This window comes from Cricetulus griseus, chromosome 9 (genome assembly GCF_003668045.3).
Source record: "Cricetulus griseus strain 17A/GY chromosome 9, alternate assembly CriGri-PICRH-1.0, whole genome shotgun sequence".
Classification (NCBI taxonomy): domain Eukaryota; kingdom Metazoa; phylum Chordata; class Mammalia; order Rodentia; family Cricetidae; genus Cricetulus; species Cricetulus griseus.
Window position 1 is genome coordinate 4,248,849 of NC_048602.1, and position 18,830 is coordinate 4,267,678.

The 18,830-nt window shown below is 48.8% G+C and overlaps 1 protein-coding gene across 1 annotated transcript in view; it reads left to right on the forward strand.

The window, feature by feature from the left end:
- Garre1 (granule associated Rac and RHOG effector 1) overlaps positions 1-18,830 on the forward strand; it is a 77,381-nt gene that overhangs the window by 55,644 nt on the left and 2,907 nt on the right. Inside the window, exons 8-14 of the mRNA XM_035449095.1 lie at positions 676-834; positions 3,365-3,462; positions 12,648-12,773; positions 14,098-15,107; positions 16,402-16,567; positions 17,875-18,012; positions 18,668-18,746. Coding sequence (XP_035304986.1) covers positions 676-834; positions 3,365-3,462; positions 12,648-12,773; positions 14,098-15,107; positions 16,402-16,567; positions 17,875-18,012; positions 18,668-18,746 — 1,776 coding nt within the window. The remainder of the gene's footprint in view (positions 1-675; positions 835-3,364; positions 3,463-12,647; positions 12,774-14,097; positions 15,108-16,401; positions 16,568-17,874; positions 18,013-18,667; positions 18,747-18,830) is intronic.

Sequence of the window (18,830 nt, forward strand, 5' to 3'; positions counted from 1 at the left end):
GACCAAGACAAGGTCATAGAAGCATGTGTTCGGCCGTTATGGCTGCCAAAAGGAAGCTGGTCCCTTCCTTAGCACAGTCACTTGTGAAGCATCCTAGGTGCAGGGATTACGGCAAAGTGCTTTGCATGTGTTGTTTTATCTAAGTCAGTGTCTCACTGAGGCATGGCTGTTCCCCCAATCCCATTTGACAGAGGAACTCAGGCCCAAAGTGACATGCCTAGAAATTAGGAGGGCTGGAATTGGGCTCATTCAGTCTGTTCCAGAGCCCCTGTACACTATGTTTTCCTCTAAAAAAAGTTGACGTTGGGCCAGGCCTGCTGGCACATATCTTTAATTCCTGCACTCAGGGAGGCAGACAAAGGTAGATCTGTGAGTTTGAGACCCTCCTGGTCTACATAGAGAGTTCTAGGCCAGCCAGGGTCACACAGTGAGACCCTGCCTCCAGAAACTATCTTTTCTTTTTTTTTTTTCTTTTTTAAATGGCATGATCTAGGTGTTGTCAGAATGCTCCTCTGGAGCTGGTTGTATAAACACACTGCTACAGATTTTGGTGTAGGTGTTGTCAGAGTGCCCCTCTGGAGCTGGTTGTATAAACACACTCCCACAGATTTTGGAGCCTTGCCAATGTCAGCGTCTTGAGATGTGCGCTCTCCCTCCCTTTCTGTCCCTCTGTAGCACACCATGTTACAGCTCATCAAGGACGCGGGCTGCTACAATGGACTCACACCTAGGGACGACCTTCCTGTGACAGAAGTACTGAACCAGGTGTGCCCGTCCACGTGGCGCGGTGCCTGCAAGACTGCCGTGCAGCTGCTGTTTGGCCAGGCGGGACTGGTAAGTGTGTGTGAGGGGAGGAGACAGGCTGTGGGGTGCCGTCTGTGCAAAAACACTGCTCTTGGGCGGCTGAAGCAAAAGGAGGAGTTTGAAGTCAGTCAGAGACATAGGAGGACCCTGCCGTCCCCACAAAACTGATTGGTTGGTTGGTTTTTATTTTATTTTATTTCGAGACAGGGTTTCTCTGTGTAGCCTTGACTGTCCTGGAATTCGCTCTGTAGACCAGGCTGGCCTTGAACTCACTGAGATCTCCCTCCCCAGTTCAGGGATTAAGGGTATGCACCACCACTGCCCAGCTGTTAGTTTATTTTGAATACGTTGACAGCCTGTGTTTGCTGGGAATCTGGTTACAGAATGATGCTGTTGCAGGCTTTCCTCATTTAAGGAGACAAGTGCATTAGTACTGCTTGGGTGGGCCTTGACCGCTCTGTAGCCACACTGGAGTTTCCCATTGCTCCCTGGAGCCAGGCCTCTTACCTCAGGCTCCTGCACCTAGCCTGTTCTCTCTGTCTTCACGTGGTGCACTGGCTTCTCATCTGTTCCTGTCAGCCCGTTTCACCTCTGAGAGTCACTTGTGACTGGTGCTCCTATCAGCGGGACCCCCAGTCCAGTCATTTCCCACTCTAGCTCTCTGCCCATTCACTGTATCAAGTTGAGGACAGCGGTTTAATCTTTTTACCTGCCAGAGAAAAAGGAAAAGAAAACAAAGACAAAAGAAACTCTGGGTGGGGTCCGGAGCTCAGCATCTGCAATCACTGTTAGTTTTGTCTGGCACGTCCACCATGTAGCTTTTGCACGTATGTGATTCCACCTTGTCGTCACATTCCTTCTGACAGACTGAGCATTTGCATCAGAGGTTGGAAAAAGCTAACTGAGAGTTCAAAAATCAAAGAACTTGCTGGGCATGATGGCATTCACACGGCACTCTGGAGGCAAAGGCAGGGGCATGGGAGTTTGAGGTTAGCTTGGTCTACAGAGACTGTTCCAGGCTAGCCAGGGCTACAGAGTGACACCTGGTGTCAAACAAACCAACAAATATAATGCTCTTTGTAGTCCAGTTTCATGCAGGTTGGCTCCCTAGGGCCTAGGTCAGGGCACTGCTGCCTTGTGATGGGCAGTGGGGACCTGTTCACAGAGCTGGGCTCCATTTCCTTGAAGATATTTATGTATAGGAAGAGAAGCAAGAAACAGGAATCACCTAGTAACCTACAAAAGAGAGACTGAGCCCAAAGGTCCTTGAGCTGAAGCTGTGGGCTCTGGCAGTATGTTCTCCAGAACACGGTGTACGTTAGGAGAAGGGGTTTTGAGAAAACATTGTAAGCTAAGGAGGAAAAGTCTAATCTGGGTTTACTTCCCACCACTGATGGCAGGGCTCCTTTGTGTAGCTGACAAAGAACCTTTAGGACCGTAGTCATAGGAGTGGAGGGAGAGGGGAAACACCTGTCAGCTCCAACAAAGGCTGTCCTTGGACAGGAAATGTTTGCCAAAGGTCCAGCTGTGAGAACCCCCATTTATAGTTTATAGTTTATAGCGGTGGAAATCAGCACAACTACAAGCTGTGTTTGGAATCGTGAGAAGTACCCCTCCCTCTTCTGAAATGGAGATGTAGTTTTCTACTAGTGAGCTGTATCCTCAGCCCTTGAATGTGCATTCTTTCTGCCTCAGCATTGCAAGTAGCTTGGATTATAGGCCTGCATCACCAGGCCCAGCTCGGCTCACCTTGTGAAAGTGTTTTCCTTTCCGTTCTATAAATGTTTAAAATATTAAAATAAAGGGTTGCATAGTCTTCTCCTCCCTCTTCTTTCTCCTCTCATTTATCTCTTCCATTTAAACATTTATTTTAGGATTTTATTTTTATTTTATTTTTTTATTTTTGTTTTTTCGAGACAGGGTTTCTCTGTGTAGCTTTGGAGCCTATCCTGGCACTCACTCTGGAGACCAGGCTGGCCTCGAACTCACAGAGATCCGCCTGCCTCTGCCTCCCGAGTGCTGGGATTAAAGGGGTGCACCACCAATGCCCAGCTAGGATTTTATTTTTAATTGTGTGTGAGAGAGAGAGAGAAGAGAGGGAGGGCGGGAGGAGGCCAAAAGAGGCCATTGGATCTGTTGGAGCTGTAGTTGCAGGTGGCAGTGAGCGGCCTGGTGTGGGTGCTGGGAGCCACACCTTGTGGAAGAACAGGGAGCACTCTGAGCATGTGAAGCTGCTTCATTTTGAGAGAAGGTCTCCTACTGCTCAGCTGACCTTGAACTCATAGTGTATCTGCCTTAGCCTCACAAGGGTCAGGATGACAGCCATGCTCATCGTGACTGGTTTGCTGTTGGAACTGCTACAGTATGGGCAATGCCTGAAAGTTGAGCGGGTCTCACAGTTAGAATGTGGGTTCTGTGTGTTCAGTCAGCAGTACTTGTGTTGTGTGTGGGGCCGCACTGTGGGGTCTCAGTGCAGATGTGCTGTGGGCAGTCCTGCCAGGCACTGAGCATCTGACACACTTACCAACCTGGATGTCTGCTCACTTCTGTTTCTTCCTAGGTGGTTGTTGACACAGCACAGATTGAAAACAAAGAAGCCTACGCACCCCAGATCAGTCTAGAAGGCTCCAGAATTGTGGTTCAAGTCCCATCCACATGGTAATTCAATTCTTTTTATTTTATTCTATTTGTTAGTTTATTTGGTTTCTTGAGACAGGGTTTCCCTGTGTAACAGCCCTGGCTGTCCTGGAACTCTCTCTGTAGACCAGGTTGAGTGTGAGTAATGGGATCAAAGGTGTGCACCACCACCACCACCACCACCACCACCACCCACCCCACCCCACCCACCCCACCCCACCCCACCCCACCCCACCCCCCGACCCGATTTGATTCTTTAACAGAAGACTACAAGTTGGGTATCTTTCACTTCTGTGCAACCGGACACAGTAGTGCTTGCTCCGTGCACAGCCCCCAGGCAGCAGTGGTATATTGGTGTTTGTTCATCACCGTTCTAGGTCTGTGATGAACTAAGACCTCTGAGAAAGAGCTCGGTTGACCACAGGCAGCTGGAATATGAGTAACACCATGGCAGCATTACCTTGTTACTGAAGCCATGGGCTTCAGTGTCTTTTGTTCCCATCAAGTCACCCGTTATTTTCCCAAAGCTGAGTAGAGACTGTAGAATTCCTCTTTCATTCTCTGTTCTAATCACAACCCTGATGACCTTGAGCTCATATCATTATGTACCAAATGTCACTGTACATCTGGGGACAAACAAAGCCCTTTTTAAGTTATATTTGTAACACTTCAAAAGATAAAGGGTTGTTCAGTTCATAGTTTATTTTTTGAGGAAAATATGGTCGTATAAACAAGGAAGTAGACCAGTGATATGACCCCAAAGGCCAGAAAAGAAGGCCCAGTGTAAAAGGAGAGACAATGCATGCAGCCTCACCCAGTGATCACAGCCAGTGAGGGAGACGACTGTAAGAGGCATTTGCCCCCCAAATAGTAGATTGACTTAATGTAACAGTAAGGAATATTGAGGAAGTACTCGTTGGAGAGCTTGGGAGAGGTTGTTGTGTTGAGAAGAAATCACACAGGCTCTTGTGGAGAAAAGTTTGTGGAGTGTCTGAAGCTGAGACGCACCCTGGGCATGGCATCTCTAGGGATTTGTCCTTGAAAGGGGCACAAGTGCTGGGATGTAGCTCAGTTGTAGAGCAACGGTCCAGAATGCGTGACCCTGGGTTTGGTCCCCAGCCTCCCATGAAACTGAGCTTGGTACTGCAAACCTGAAACCCGGCACTCGGGAAATGAAGGCAGGAGAATCAGAGGTTCTAGGCCATCCTCAGCTACAAAGCAAGTTCAGACCCGCCTAGAATACATATGTGAGACACCATCTCAAACAAATGAACAAACAACTAAATAAAGGAAAGAAAGATTGATCAGGGTGAGGGTTAGAGAGACGGCTCACCCAGTAAAAGCTCTTGCCACCAAACTAATGACCCAAGTCCAAGCCCCAGAACCTAACGAGTGGGGGGAGCAGATGGACTCCTCCTGCCGGTCATCCACTGACCTCCATATTTGTATATATATATGGCTCTCACGGAGGTGGGGTGGGGACAGAAGGAGCCGCTCTGTGGCTAGGAGCACTCTCTGTTCTTGGAGGATCCAGGGTCGTTTCCCAGCACTCATATCAGGCAGCCCACAACTTTGAGTAATTCCAGCTCAGATATTAAAAGCATTAGTATGACTATTGAGGTGGTGTAGTGCCCTCAGATAGTGGTACTCAAGGGTAGGTAAGTAGGTAGAGAGATCTTTTTTTAAAAGATTCGTTTGCCAGGCAGGGGTGGCGCATGCATCTAATCCCAGCACTCAGGAGACAGAGGCAGGCAGATCTCTGTGAGTTCGAGGCCAGCCTGGTCTACAGAACGACTTCCAGGATAGGCTCCAAGGGCTCAGTAACTTAAGACTTGCTTTTCTGTAAGATTTTGCAGTTCCTGAATTCCTAATTAAAATGCCCAATTCAAATTCTCATTGTAAAAGTTTTCATTTTTTTGAGACAGGTTCCTGTGTAACACGGGATGGCCTGAAACTCACTGTGTCTGAGAATGACTTTGAACCCCTGACCCTCTTGCCTCCACCTCTTGAAGTAGGGTTTAAGTATGTCACCATGCCTGGCTCATTGACTAAACTTCAGGTCCCCAGACTGATGGCTGGGGAACCAGCATAGGACTGACTGTTCCAGACTCCCTGAAAGTGGGTGTCAGTGAGGAGACCTCGGAAATCTACAGGGCCTCTTGTATTGGATCAGTACTTCTCCCTAGCATTGGAATGGACTTTGGGAGCCCATTCCACATAGAGGAATACTCCCTGAGCCTAGAGACACGGGGGTGGGCCTAGGCCCTATCCCAAAGGATAACGACAGACTCTGAAGATGCCCCTATGGAAGGCCTCACCTTTCCTGGGGAGCAGAAAGGGTAGGGGATAAGTAGGGTGTTAGTTGGGAGGGGGGCAGGGGAGGAGGGGAAGGAGAGGGACCTGGGATTGTCATGTGAAATAATCTTGTTTCCAATTTAAATTAAAAAGTAGAGAGGAAGAAAAAAAGGAAATGCCAAATTGGCAGACCGTGGTAACAGAAAAAAAAAAAAATACTAAACTTTATAAGGATTCTCATTTTGAGAAAAACAGACATAACTTTTATACAATTGGGTTCCTGTAAGCAGATACCACTAAACTAGTTAGTTTTCTACCAAAACACTGCCTGTGTGGTTCATTTCCTTTGCAATTTTCTATACCTCCTGAAATGGTCTTGTAGACTGTAATTCCTTGCAAAGGCGCCCTCTGCTGTCTATTTTTGGTAATGATGAAAATAAATCTTTTTGTTGTTTTGTTCTTTTGTTTGGGGGTTTTTCTCTTGGAAGCTAAGATCGAGTGTCTCTTTTATGAAATGCTGGAGACCAGCAGGATTTCAGATTGCAACTGTTGTTTGCTGTCTTTTGTTTTTAAAGTGTTTGCACGTGGATATGAGGATAAAACTGAAATGTAAGCACACCATTCCATTCGTCTGTGTCTCAGACAGCTGTGCCCCTAGGCCAACACTGCTTTTATACTGTATTTGTAGTTCTCCTGATTTCACTATGACCTTGAACATGAGATCAGCTGTGGAATTTTCCACTTGTACTGTCATTGCTAGCATCAAAAAGGTTTGGATTTTGAGCATTTAGATTTTCAGGTTAGAGATGTTGGACCAATGCAAGTCTGTGCTCATTGGCAAGGCTGAAGCGAGACCATGTTACTTCACTCTTAGGGAAATAGTTGTCAGCCAGCCACAATGGTACATGCCTGTCTTCCTGCCACCGAGGAGGCTGACAGAGGACCACCACGTTTAAACCATTACGGGCTACATAAACAGCACAGCCTTCCCTGTGTCTGTCTGTCTCTCTCACACAAATATTTTGTTCCGTTCTCCACACATACCGCTACGTGACATAACAGAAGGAGAATGACTGTGAGGATGGGGAGGACGGGGGTTCAGGAGGGAAGCACAGTGAACACGGTGAGTCATCAGGCTGTGTGAAGCCTCAAATGAAACACGGGCCAGCAAACTACAGCAAACTACATCGGTGGGTTGAGCGAGAAATGAGCAAGGGAGAAGGCCTGACCGACCAAGAACCAGCTCCAAAGTTGTTACCTCCACATGAGTGCCACGGTACACACGAACACACACATACACATACACTCAGAACCACATACATACACATGCACACTCAGACACACATACACACACACACACACACACACACCACACACACACACACACACACACACACACACACTCAGACACTCAGACCCACATACACACACACTCAGACACACATACACACACTCAGACACACATACACACACACACTCAGACACACATACACACACTCAGACCCACACACACACACACACTCAGACACACATACACACACACACTCAAACATATACATACACATACATACACACCACACACACACACACACACACACAGACACACACACACACACTCAGACACACACACACTGTAAAAAATAGAAAACAATTTTGTTAAAAAAGAAACCTGGCTGTCAAGATGGCTCAGCTATTAAGAGCATTTACCAAAGAGGACCTTAGTTCAATTCGAAGCACCCACTTTTAGTAGCTCACAATTATTTGTAAAAACTCCAGTTCCAGAGGATTTAGTGCTTCTGACCTCTTTAGACACTGGCAGTCACCTGCACAGTATCACACACATACTCATAATTAAAAATAATAAAGCCAGACATAGTGGTTCACACCTTTAATCTTAGCACTCCGGAGGCAGGGACAGGAGGACCTTGTGAATATGAGGTCAGCCTGGTTTACATAGCAAGTTCGGGCCAGCCAGAATTATGTAATGAGATCTTACCTCAAATTATAATATTAAATAATAAAAAAAATCTTAAAATACATTATTTTGTATGAAAGTGGATTCCAGTACTTAGGAATCAGAGGCAGGAGGACCAGGAATTCAAGGCAGTTGTGTGGCAAGTTTAAGGCCTACCTAGGCTACCTCAGCTTCTAACAGAAGAAACAACACGAGGCTGGGAGACGGCTCAACAGGCTCTTGACGCCAAGCCTAAGGACCTAGTGTGATTCCTGGGACCCACATGGTGGAAGGAGAGAGCCGGCTCCAGCCTTGTCCTCACATGCTTTATTCATGTACACGCGCGTGCGTGCGGGCACACACACACACACACACACACACACACACACACACACACACACACACACACACACTAAATAAAATGTAATAATGAAAACACAAACAACCGAGAGCCAGCAAGACAGCTCATTGTATAAGCCTATATCCTAACAGCCTCATTCAGTCTCGGGAGCCAGTGGAAGAAGGGAAGAGCCAGCTCCTGAAAGTTGTTCTCGGACATCTCTGTTTGGCCACATGCACCCACATACACACAATAAATAATGTCAATTTAAAATTTATCCTAAAGCCGGGCATGGTGGAGCACACCTTTAACCCAGTACTCAGGAGGCAGAAGCTGGCAGATCTCTGAGTTCAAGGCCAGCCTGGTCTAGAGTTAGTTCCAGGAGAGCCAGGGCTACCCAGAGAAACCCTGTCACTGAGGGGAAGGGGGTACAACCCTGTCATGGGGTTTGTTTCCTAGCACTCCGTTTTAGTTTGGGTTTCTGTTACTGCAACGAATCCCATGACCAAAAGGCAAGGTGGGGAGGAAAGGGTTTTTTGGTTTACACTTCAGCATTGCTCTTCATCACTGAAGAAACAGGAGCTCGAACAGGGCAGGATCCTGAAGGCAGGAGCTGGTGCCGAGGCCATGGAGGGGAGCTGCTCACTGGCTTGCTTTCCCACAGCTTTCTCAGCCTGCTTTCTTACAGAACCCAGGACCAGCAGCCCAGGGGTGGTACCACCCACCATGGGCTGGGCCCTCCCACTTTGATCACCATTGAGAAAATGCCTTACAGCTGGATCTCAGGGAGGCATTTCCTCAGATGAGGCTCCTTTCTCTGATGACTCTAGCCTGTGTCAAGTTGACACACGAAACGCACCCTTGTGGCAATTTGCAGCAGTCCATCATCCTAGTTGCAGGCACACCCTCTTCTGCTCTTGTGAGTACCAGACATGCTCACGGTGCATTCACATTCATTTAGGGAGAACTCACACACATCAAACAGAAAGAAATACATTTTATTTATTTAAAGGGGGCAGTGATAAAATCCATATGGTACTGTGTTCTGTGCTTTTAGTATCTAGTTGCTAGAAGTTTTTCTCTTCCAACAAAGTAGCCACTTGTAGCCAGGCGTGATGGTTCACACTTGTAATCCCAGCACTAAGGAGAAGGCTGAAGCAGAAGCATTACTTGAATTTGTTGATAGAGCAGCATTATTTCATGACAGAGCTCCACAGCAAGTTCCAGGCCAGCCTGGAATGCAGAAGGAAACTTTGTCTAGAGAGTGAAGAAAGGGACAAAACATACTTTCATTTTCTTGTTGTAGTTGGTTTTTTTTGTTTTGTTTTTCGAGACAGGGTTTCTCTGTAGCTTTGGAGGCTGTCCTGGAACTCGCTCTGTAGACCAGGCTGGTCTCGAACTCACAGAGATCCGCCTGCCTCTGCTTCCCCAGTGCTGGGATTAAAGATGTGTGCCACCACTGCTGGGCCATACTTTCACTTTTAAGCTGCTACTTTTTGTATATTTAAGCTGTTGTTCTTTCTTCCAATATATGCTTACTGATTACTTGTGATGTAGCAGACAGTCCTCTTGAAGTTGGTTGCAGCTGAGACAGAGGCCTCCCTTGTGTGCAGTGTCTCTGTAAGGCAGAAGATACAGCACATGGAAGAGGTGACGTGGGAAGGACTGGCGGACACTCAGTCAGGACGCATCCCTTTGAGGCCGTGATGTTTGATTGGAGATGAGAGGCCATGCTGAGAGCATTTGGGGAAAGCCAGACAGAAGGCACAGCCATCGTAAAAGTCTGGGAAGCAAACTGGCTTAGTTAGAGATGGGGGGCAGGGGGGCGGTTGTGGCAGCCAAGACTTCCAGAGCCTTGGGAAACCGGGGTTTTGATTTAAAATACAGGTAGAAGGTTTAAGTGAGTCTCAGGGATTTGTTATCTAGACTCCTGGGCAGCCTTAAAAGGTTTTATTGGTCAGCATTCAAGGCTAATGCATAAACTTAATTTGTTAATTTCTCAGAAAATAAATTACTAGAAATTATAGCACTCCTTTTTTGTCTGAGCAGCAAATGATCTCTTAGTTTGTAAAACCATAGTGGTAAGCCTAGACTCAATCAGAAGTGGGCTGAGGGGCCTGGAACAGGTATGTCCTGGTAGTCGGTTGTTGCAGCTGAGGGACTGAGGGGCCAAATGTTGGTCTGTTTGGGTTAGCAAGATCTCCTAGGAGTCCAGCATCAGGCTTTCTTTGTTGGCCAGTTCTCATCCCTTACTTAAGTTTCTTCCCTAGCTAAGTGGTGTTGGGAGTACTGCTGCCCCCTTTCAGTGGCTGGCAGGAACTGGCAGGAAGTCTGTTTCTCAGTTAACTGGCTCTCCAATCTGGAGAGGCTTGTTATGGAGAGACCATAGTGGACAGTGGAGATGATAGAGAGGTAATAGGCTGTTTTGGGAGCTGTCCAAGCAAAGGCAACAGCAGAGCAAAAGCCCTCAGGTGTGGCAAACCTAGTCAGAACAGGGGAAGACCTTAGGGGCAAAGTGACAGAGGCCCTGGAAGGCCATAGTGAGAGAGAGTAATTTGGAGATGAAGACCCTTGGCTTGGGCTGTGTCTAAGTTTGGTAAAAAGCCAGGTGTTGTAGCCCACACTTCTTATCCTAGCACTCAGAAGGTGTCAGCCTGTGCTACATAACAAGACTCTTATTTCAAAAATTTAAAATGGAGGTTGGGTAGGAGGACACTGGAGTGATAGCTCAGCAGTTAAAAGCTGCTCTCACAGAGGACCTGGGATTGGTTCCCAGCACCCGCGTCATGGGTCCCAGCCATCTGTAACTCTAGTTCCAGGGGTTCTAATATTCGACTGACCTCCGTGGAAAACAAGCATGCTACATAGAAATGTGGATAGCACTCATACACATAAAATAATTCTTACACACACACACACACACACACACACACACACACACACACACACACACACACTCTAACCGTCATATGAGCCTCTTCCTGCTAAACAGTCTAGACAGAGAAATCTGTGGAGACCCATAGAGCCCCATAATCACAGACACTTAGCAAACACTGGGCTTCCCACACCAAGCAGTTCTCTGATTTTCTGCAGACCCTGGTACCCTACACTTGAATTTGATGTAAACCACCAAAGTTAACACAAAGCCCAGTTAGGATAATGGCTCCGCCTCACAAATCTGCTTCCCGAGTCATTCCCAAGCCCAGGGTGTTACCTCTCCTTTCTAACCAAGCAGCTGTAATTGGGAGTTCCCATAATCTCTTCCTCAAGTTTGATAATTTGTTGTAATGGCTCCTAGAACTCAGGAACATAGAAGCATGGGCTGATTATAATGGATACCTAGGTAGAGATAGGTGAGGAGCCAAAAGGAGGGTCATGGAAAGTTATATGGGAAGGCATGAAGCCCCAGCCTCTCCGAGCGTGTCCATTACTAGCACCTTGAGTGGACGTTCTCTACTCAGGAACCTGGGAAGTTCTCCAGTCTTCATGACCTTTATCATGTCAGTGTGGTAGATTATAACTCCCTGGAGCTCCTCCCTCCACCCCCACGGCTTGGGAAAGTGGCGTTGAAGGTCTTCCCAAGCGTGTAGCAGGGGTCTGGCCTATCTGGAGATCAGAGGTAATCTCAGTATAATGAAAGGCAGTCTGGAGATGAGTTGTGTCCAACATCTGTGCTCCTCTTTCTTCCTTCCCGAACACTACCAAAACACCCATATCACCTAGGGAGTTGCAAGTGATTTAAAAGCTCTGTGTCTCTGGGTAGTGGTGTTTCTTGGGGGGCAGAAACAGGTGGATCTCTGAGTTTGAGAACAGCCTGGTCTACAGAGGAGTTCTAAGGGTGCCCGGGATGCACAGAGAAACCCTGTCTTGATAATGAAAACAAAATAAAATAAAGCTCTTTATTTTGACCAAACTAAAACAAATGCCACTTCTAGTGTCCCTGTCGCTGTGGAGATTATCAGAGTTGAGGTCAGTGTCAGAACTGGAGTCAGAGCCCACCCGTGTGCAGATGGTCTCAGCTGCCGTGAGACCCCATATCTACTTCTGCTGCTATTCAGTGAAATATGAAATAAATAGGAAATATGTTTTGTAAGACATTTGTCAAAAGATGGCCAGTTTCAGGCTAATGTTCACATTCTGAGAGTAATCCAGATTCTGCTACAGTTTTCTCTAGTTAGATGTGCACTGGATGCTGACATACAAATCCACTCTTCTCTACCATGCCGCCCTGTTTGTGTCAGACCTTGTCTGAGTCTGCTGTCTATTGGGGCATGCTCCCATGGAGACACAGACCCACGGGGCCTGCCAGTGCTTTCTATTTGCCCAGGGATTCTAGTGTCTCACTTCCTGCTCCTATACTCCCTAGGGTGGATGGGTTTTTTTCCGGGGCGGGGGGTCTGACAAGTGTCTCTCTGTTGCCTTGGCTGTCGTGGAAGCCCCTATGTATACCAGACTGGCTTTAAACTGGCAGACATCCACCTGCTGGCACCAAAAGTCCTGCACTGCCACACCTGGCACTCCGGTTTTGTTTTTTTATGCTAAAAGTTCATAAGTTGTAGTCTTTTCCACAATGCTTTCTCTGAATACCACGGCAAATGTGACCTGGTTTGTGCCTAGGTGCCTGAAGGAAGACCCTGCCACAATGTCCCTGCTGCAGAGAAGCCTGGATCCCGAGAAGACCCTGGGTCTGGTGGATGTGCTTTACACAGCCGTGTTGGACTTGAACCGCTGGAGGGCAGGGAGGTTGGTGTCCCCTCCACACACCTGAACTAACTGTACAGTGATCCACAGGCAGCAGCAATATCGTCAACACCACCATACACAGTGCACGGGTGCTCAGGCCACAGAGCGTATGGGGACGGGAAGCAAGAAAGAAAGCCGGCAGCGGTGGCACACGCCTTTAATCTCAGCACCAGGGAGGCAAAGGCTGACTCCGGTCCTTTCAGTGTTTCCCTCTCCTCTCCTCTCCTCTCCTCTCCTCTCCTCTCCTCTCCTCTCCTCTCCTCTCCTCTCCTCTCTTCCCCTCCCCTCCCCTGTCCTCCCCTGTCCTGTCCTCCCCTGTCCTGTCCTCCCCTGTCCTATCCTCCCCTGTCCTCCCCTGTCCTGTCCTCCCCTGTCCTGTCCTCCCCTGTCCTGTCCTCCCCTGTCCTGTCCTGTCCTGTCCTGTCCTGTCCTGTCCTGTCCTGTCCTCCCCTGTCTTTGTCAAGGGTCATAGCAGCCTTGTCCCCTGCCTCATGTAATAATTATCTACAGTATTCTCCTGCAGTAGAAAAAGTACTCAGAGGCTAGCCTGGTTTACCGAGCTAGTTCTAGGACAGGTTCACAAGCTACACAGAGAAACACTGTCTCAGAAAACCAAAGAGAAAGAAAAGAAAAGAAAAAGTACTCAGGGCCAGGCCTTGTCACACATGCCTTCAAACCTAGCACTTGCATTTGGGAGGCGGAGGGAGGGAGGAAGGGAGGGAGGGAGAGACAGAGACAGAGACAGGTAGATATTGGCTTACTTGCTATGGCCTGCAGAGTCTGCTTCCTTACACAACCCAGGACCGCCTGTCCAGGGTGGCACTGCCCACAGTGAGCTGGGTCCTCCCTCATCAATCATTGGTCAAGAAAATGCCCACAGTCTTACCATAACACTGCTGTTGGTTGCCAGGCGTTGGTGGTGCACGCCTTTAATCCCAGCACTCGGGAGGCAGAGGCAGGTGGATCGCTGTGAGTTCGAGGCCAGCCTGGTCTCCAGAGTGAGTGCCAGGATAGGCTCCAAAGCTACACAGGGAAACCCTGTCTTGAAACCCCCCCCAAAAAACAAAGCAAAACAAAACAAAAAACTGCTGTCAGTGGAGGGTCCAGTTCCCAGATAACTAACTGGTTTCTGTCAGGTTGACGGTCTTTTTCTCAAAGTCCGGCACGTCCTTGTGCCTTCTCCACTCTCCTCCCCGTCTCCCTTCACTCACTTGCTCACTCCGGAGCGCTGGTGTTGCAAGTCCATCAGCACGTTAGCAGTCAGGAGTAACAGGCGCTCGCTCTCAGCTGCTGACGTCCTTTCCTGTTTCTCCTGTCCAAATAGGGAACAAGCTTTGCCCTGTATACAGATCCAACTGCAAAGGGACATCTGTGACTTTGGGAACCAGGCTGATCTGCCACCTGGGAGCGGAAGCAAGTCCTCAGGCCTGCAGAAGACCTTCTCCAAACTGACGTCTCGGTTCACCAAGAAGGTGTCATGCACCAGCTCCAGCAGCACACACTATTCCAAAAACGTCTTCGCAGCTGGGTGTTCAGAGGAGAAGGCCAAGATGCCAGGCAATATGGATACACGGTTACAGAGCATTTTGAACATTGGTAACTTCCCCAGGACTGCAGACCCTTCACAGGCGGCTCAGAACTCCAGTAACCCAGTGGTCAATGGTTTTCTCCTGGAGAGACACGAGAACTCCCTGCATCGGGATGAGGGCAAGGACGAGAAGGGCATGAACTTGCCCACGGATCAGGAAATGCAGGAAGTGATAGATTTTCTCTCAGGCTTCAACATGGGCCAGTCACATCAGGGGTCCCCACTAGTGACAAGGCGTAATTCCACTGCCACTGCCATGGTGACTGAACAGAAGGCAGGAGCCATTCAACCACAGCAGCCATCACTGCCATTGGCTCCTCCACTACGGCCACCCCAGGCTGGAGCACACACACCTCTGGCACCCCAGCAAGGTCTGGCACCTCAGCAGCAGTCTCCAAAGCAACAGCAGCCCCAAGTCCAGTACTACCAACACCTGCTCCAACCCATTGGATCACAGCAGACTCCACCCCAGCCTCGGGCACCTGGGAAATGGGTCCATGGCTCATCTCAGCAGCCAGCACCGCCCATGGCAGCGGGTCTGTCTCCTCTTGGTCAGTGGCCTGGCATATCTGACCTCAGCTCTGACTTGTACAGCTTGGGCCTCGTGAGCAGCTATATGGACAATATGGTGTCAGAAGTTTTGGGACAGAAGCCACAGGGACCCAGGAATAACACCTGGCCAAACCGTGACCAAAGTGATGGAGTCTTGGGAATGCTGGGGGAGATTTTGCCTTTTGACCCTGCAGGTAGGTGAGGCCTTCCCACTGCTCACCGAGTTTACAAGGGCAGCATGGTCGCTGGTGAGCTCTCAGAGGCTTGCTGGCCATGGCCTTGTGGAGGCTCATGCATGTGTATACACACTAGTATGCTGTACTAGTAGGCCCCCACCCTGCCCTGCCAGCCGCCAGCCAGCCGACCCTAGGGTCTTATCACTGTCGGGAGGCAGGTGCAGGGGAGATTATGTAGGCATGGGGAGCACACCGGGGAAGTGGCTGAGAAGGTAAGGGAGCACCTTATCCAGCTTCAGAGTCCCCATCTTTTGCCTTTTCTTTTCTTTCTGTCTTTGTAAACAGGGTTTCTCTGTGTAGCCTTGGTTGTCCTGGAACTTGCTCTGTAGACTAACGAGGCTGACCTTCAGTTCACAGGAGGTTGCCTGCCTCTGCCTCCTGAGTGCTGGGTTTTAAAGGTGTGGCCACCAACGCCTGGCAAGAACCCCAGTTTTGTTTCTGTTTTGTTGTTTTGTTTTTCGAGACAGGGTTTCTCTGTGTAGTTTTGGAGCCTATCCTGGCACTCACTTTGTAGACCAGGCTGGCCTCGAACTCACAGAACCTGCCTCTGTCTCCAGAGTGCTGGGATTAAAGGCGTGCATTACCAACGCCCAGCTGCAACAAGGAGCCATTTCTCCAGCCCCATACACACAAATTTTTGAAAAATAATGTTTAGATTGTTACGTATATGAATGTCCACCACATGAGTGCCTGGAATTATGGGTGGTTGTAAGTCATCATGTGGGTGCTAGGAATTGAACTCAGGCCTCCCACAAAAGCAACAAGTACTCTTTAACTGCTCAGCCATCTTTCCAGCCCCTTAAACATTTTTTAAAAATTCCTATTTGTGTTAAAAATTTAGCTTTGGAGCTGGGCTGAGAGGTGCACGCCTTTGATCCCAGCACCTAGGAGGCAGAGTCAGGAGGATCTCTGTGAGTTCAAGGCCAGCCTGGCCCATAGTAAAACCTTTTCTCAAGAAGCAAAAACAAAAGTAGCTGTGGAAAGTTTGGAGTTTTGTCTTCTGTCCTCTTAACAGCCAGCCTAGGCATATGTCCTGCTGACAGCCCCACACGCCAACCCCACCCTCAAACCTATGTGATCTAAGCGCCATGTTTCTGCAGGGCGTGGCCATAGCCTGCAGCCAAACAGTTACCAGTTCCCTGCCAGGTTCTTTCCAACTTTCCCGTGTGTACCACCAGCTCATTCTTAGAGGGGAAAAAGGGAAGAGGCCAGTTTGGCCTTAAATCCCGATTTTTCCTTTGTCTCAACACAGTGGGCTCAGACCCAGAGTTTGCACGCTATGTAGCAGGAGTGAGCCAGGCAATGCAGCAGAAGAGGCAAGCCCAGCATGGCCGCCGGCCAGGCAACCCCCGGGGCAACTGGCCGCCCATGGACGATGCCCATCGGACCTGGCCTTTGCCAGAGTTCTTCGCAGAAGGGTGAGTTCTGCAGAAAGGAAGGAAGCCAATTTGGGATCTGGATGCCCCTTGCAGCCTTAGTTAAGGGGGCAGTGGGGGGCTCACTGGTTTTCATTCCTGTTTACTGGACAGTGAAAGTGTGATGTTGCTTCATGGGGTCAGATCCTAATATAGGATGCCAAGGGGTATGATGTATCCACAGAAATACACTCTGCTATGAGTGAGTGCTTGAAGATAGCCTCTTATAAATGCAGTGCACATACACGAGATTTTTAGTATTTATTTATTTTTGGTTTTTCGAGACAGGGTTTCTCTGTGGTTTTGGAGGCTGTCCTGGAACTAGCTCTTATAGACCAGGTTGGTCTCGAACTCACAGAGATCCTCCTGCCTCTGCCTCCCGGGTGCTGGGATTAAAGGTGTGAGCCACCAACGCCCTGCTCGGCAGGAGATTTTTAAATATTTTTTTAAATTAAAATATTTTATCTCTGAAAAATTGTAATTACTTAGGAGTAAAGCAATAGAAAACAAAGGGGCCTTTTCCTCTTAGAGCAGGGATCTTATTTAATGGTGTTTCATGTGGCCTTTCTGGGTGTGAAACCCATGAGGTTGTAGAATGCAGTTATTATAGCCCACAGAAGGCAAAGATGGCCTGGGGTGTAATGGCTCTGTGGTGGAGTGCTTACCCAGCATGTGCAGGGGCCTGAGCTCAATCCCTGCACAGCAAAAACCAAAGAATAGGCTCCAGTTCTAGTGCATTGAAAAACCCCTGTCCCACCCCCATGATCGCAGCGTGTGGGAGGTAGACACAGAGACACAGAACAACTGTCTGGAGTTCCCGGTAGCATGGGCTACATAGTAGCAAGTTGGAGGCCAGCCTGAGTTACCTAGAGAAACCTTATTTCAGAGGGGTGAATAATATGGGCCCAGCGACTTAAGAGCACTTACTGATTTTGCAGAGGGCCCAAACAGCTCCTAGCATCCGTGTGGTAGCTCACAACTGTTTATAACTTCAGTTCAGCGGAGCTGACCCCCTCTTCTTCTGGCCTCTGGGGGCACCTGCACACAGGTGGTCCACATACACTCATACAGGCACAAATAAACAGGTGTGTAAGAACTATGAATTTGTGTCTCATTGCTTCCTGTTAGTTAGTCTGGACAGTGAAAGCAACCCCACTTTACTTTTCTCTAAAGCCACTCGCATACCAGCCACAGGCTTCTGAGAAACAAAAGGGAGTGAGGGCACTATTACTTTTGAAGAGAAAGGGAAGGCATGGCAAGTTTTGGCAGGGAGTGACAGTAGTAAGTGACCAGTGTCTCTCCACTCTCAGGGACAGCCTGCACAGCGGCTGGTCAGGTGCTCAGGGAGACTCCACCAGCTCCAGTGATGAGGCCTCTTCAGCCAATGGGGACAGCCTGTTCTCCATGTTTTCAGGGCCTGACCTCGTTGCTGCTGTCAAACAGAGAAGGTAAGGAAATGGCTGAACCAGCTCTGTCGCTGGGAAAGCCAGAAGCGTTGTGCCTGCCAGCTTGCCCTGTGACAGGTGGAAAGCAAAGGCCTTTGGAGATACTTTCAGGGTGTGTCTTCCATGAGGAAGAGGCTGGCCTGCGGTTGCAAGCTCTGTGATGGGCTGGTGGGCGCTCTAGCAGCAGTCTGTGTGAGAGAAGGAAGTCACCCCTGTGGCGTCTGTACCTGTCAGAGGAGTTTTGGCTCAGATCTGCTGTTTCTTGCCCCCTTTATCAGCAATGTAAAGCTCGCATGGTTTTTATTTTTCTAGAATATTTTATTCATTGACAGTTTCATACATATTTTTTTAAGTCCCAAACATATCTAGCACATGTTAAACATTTTAAGTAACTATTGAGTAAATTAATGAGAAGCCAAAGGGGATTAACTCAGAAAGTTGTAGGAAACAGCCAGTGCCCTCCCTATGCTGGCTGCAACTCCTGCCCACTTCCTGCAAGGGCCTTATAGGCGTGCCAGCTCCCATGTCCCACTGACCTTGGTGGACCAAGGCCTCCTCACCTAGACCGGGGACCTGGAGACCACAACCAATCACTAATCTGTCTGTGTGCCATACAGTGAAGCCAAGTGGTCATTCTCTGAGCTCTTAATTCTTTCAGGAAACACAGCAGTGGAGAGCAGGAGACCAGCACACTGCCCTGCCCGCCTCTCCTCACCACTGTGGAGGATGGGAACCAGGTACTGTGAGCCAGCTCACGGTAAAGACCGTGGGCCAAAAGGGGTCATCTTTGTGGTGGGTCATCTTCTCGCGAGCTAGGACCA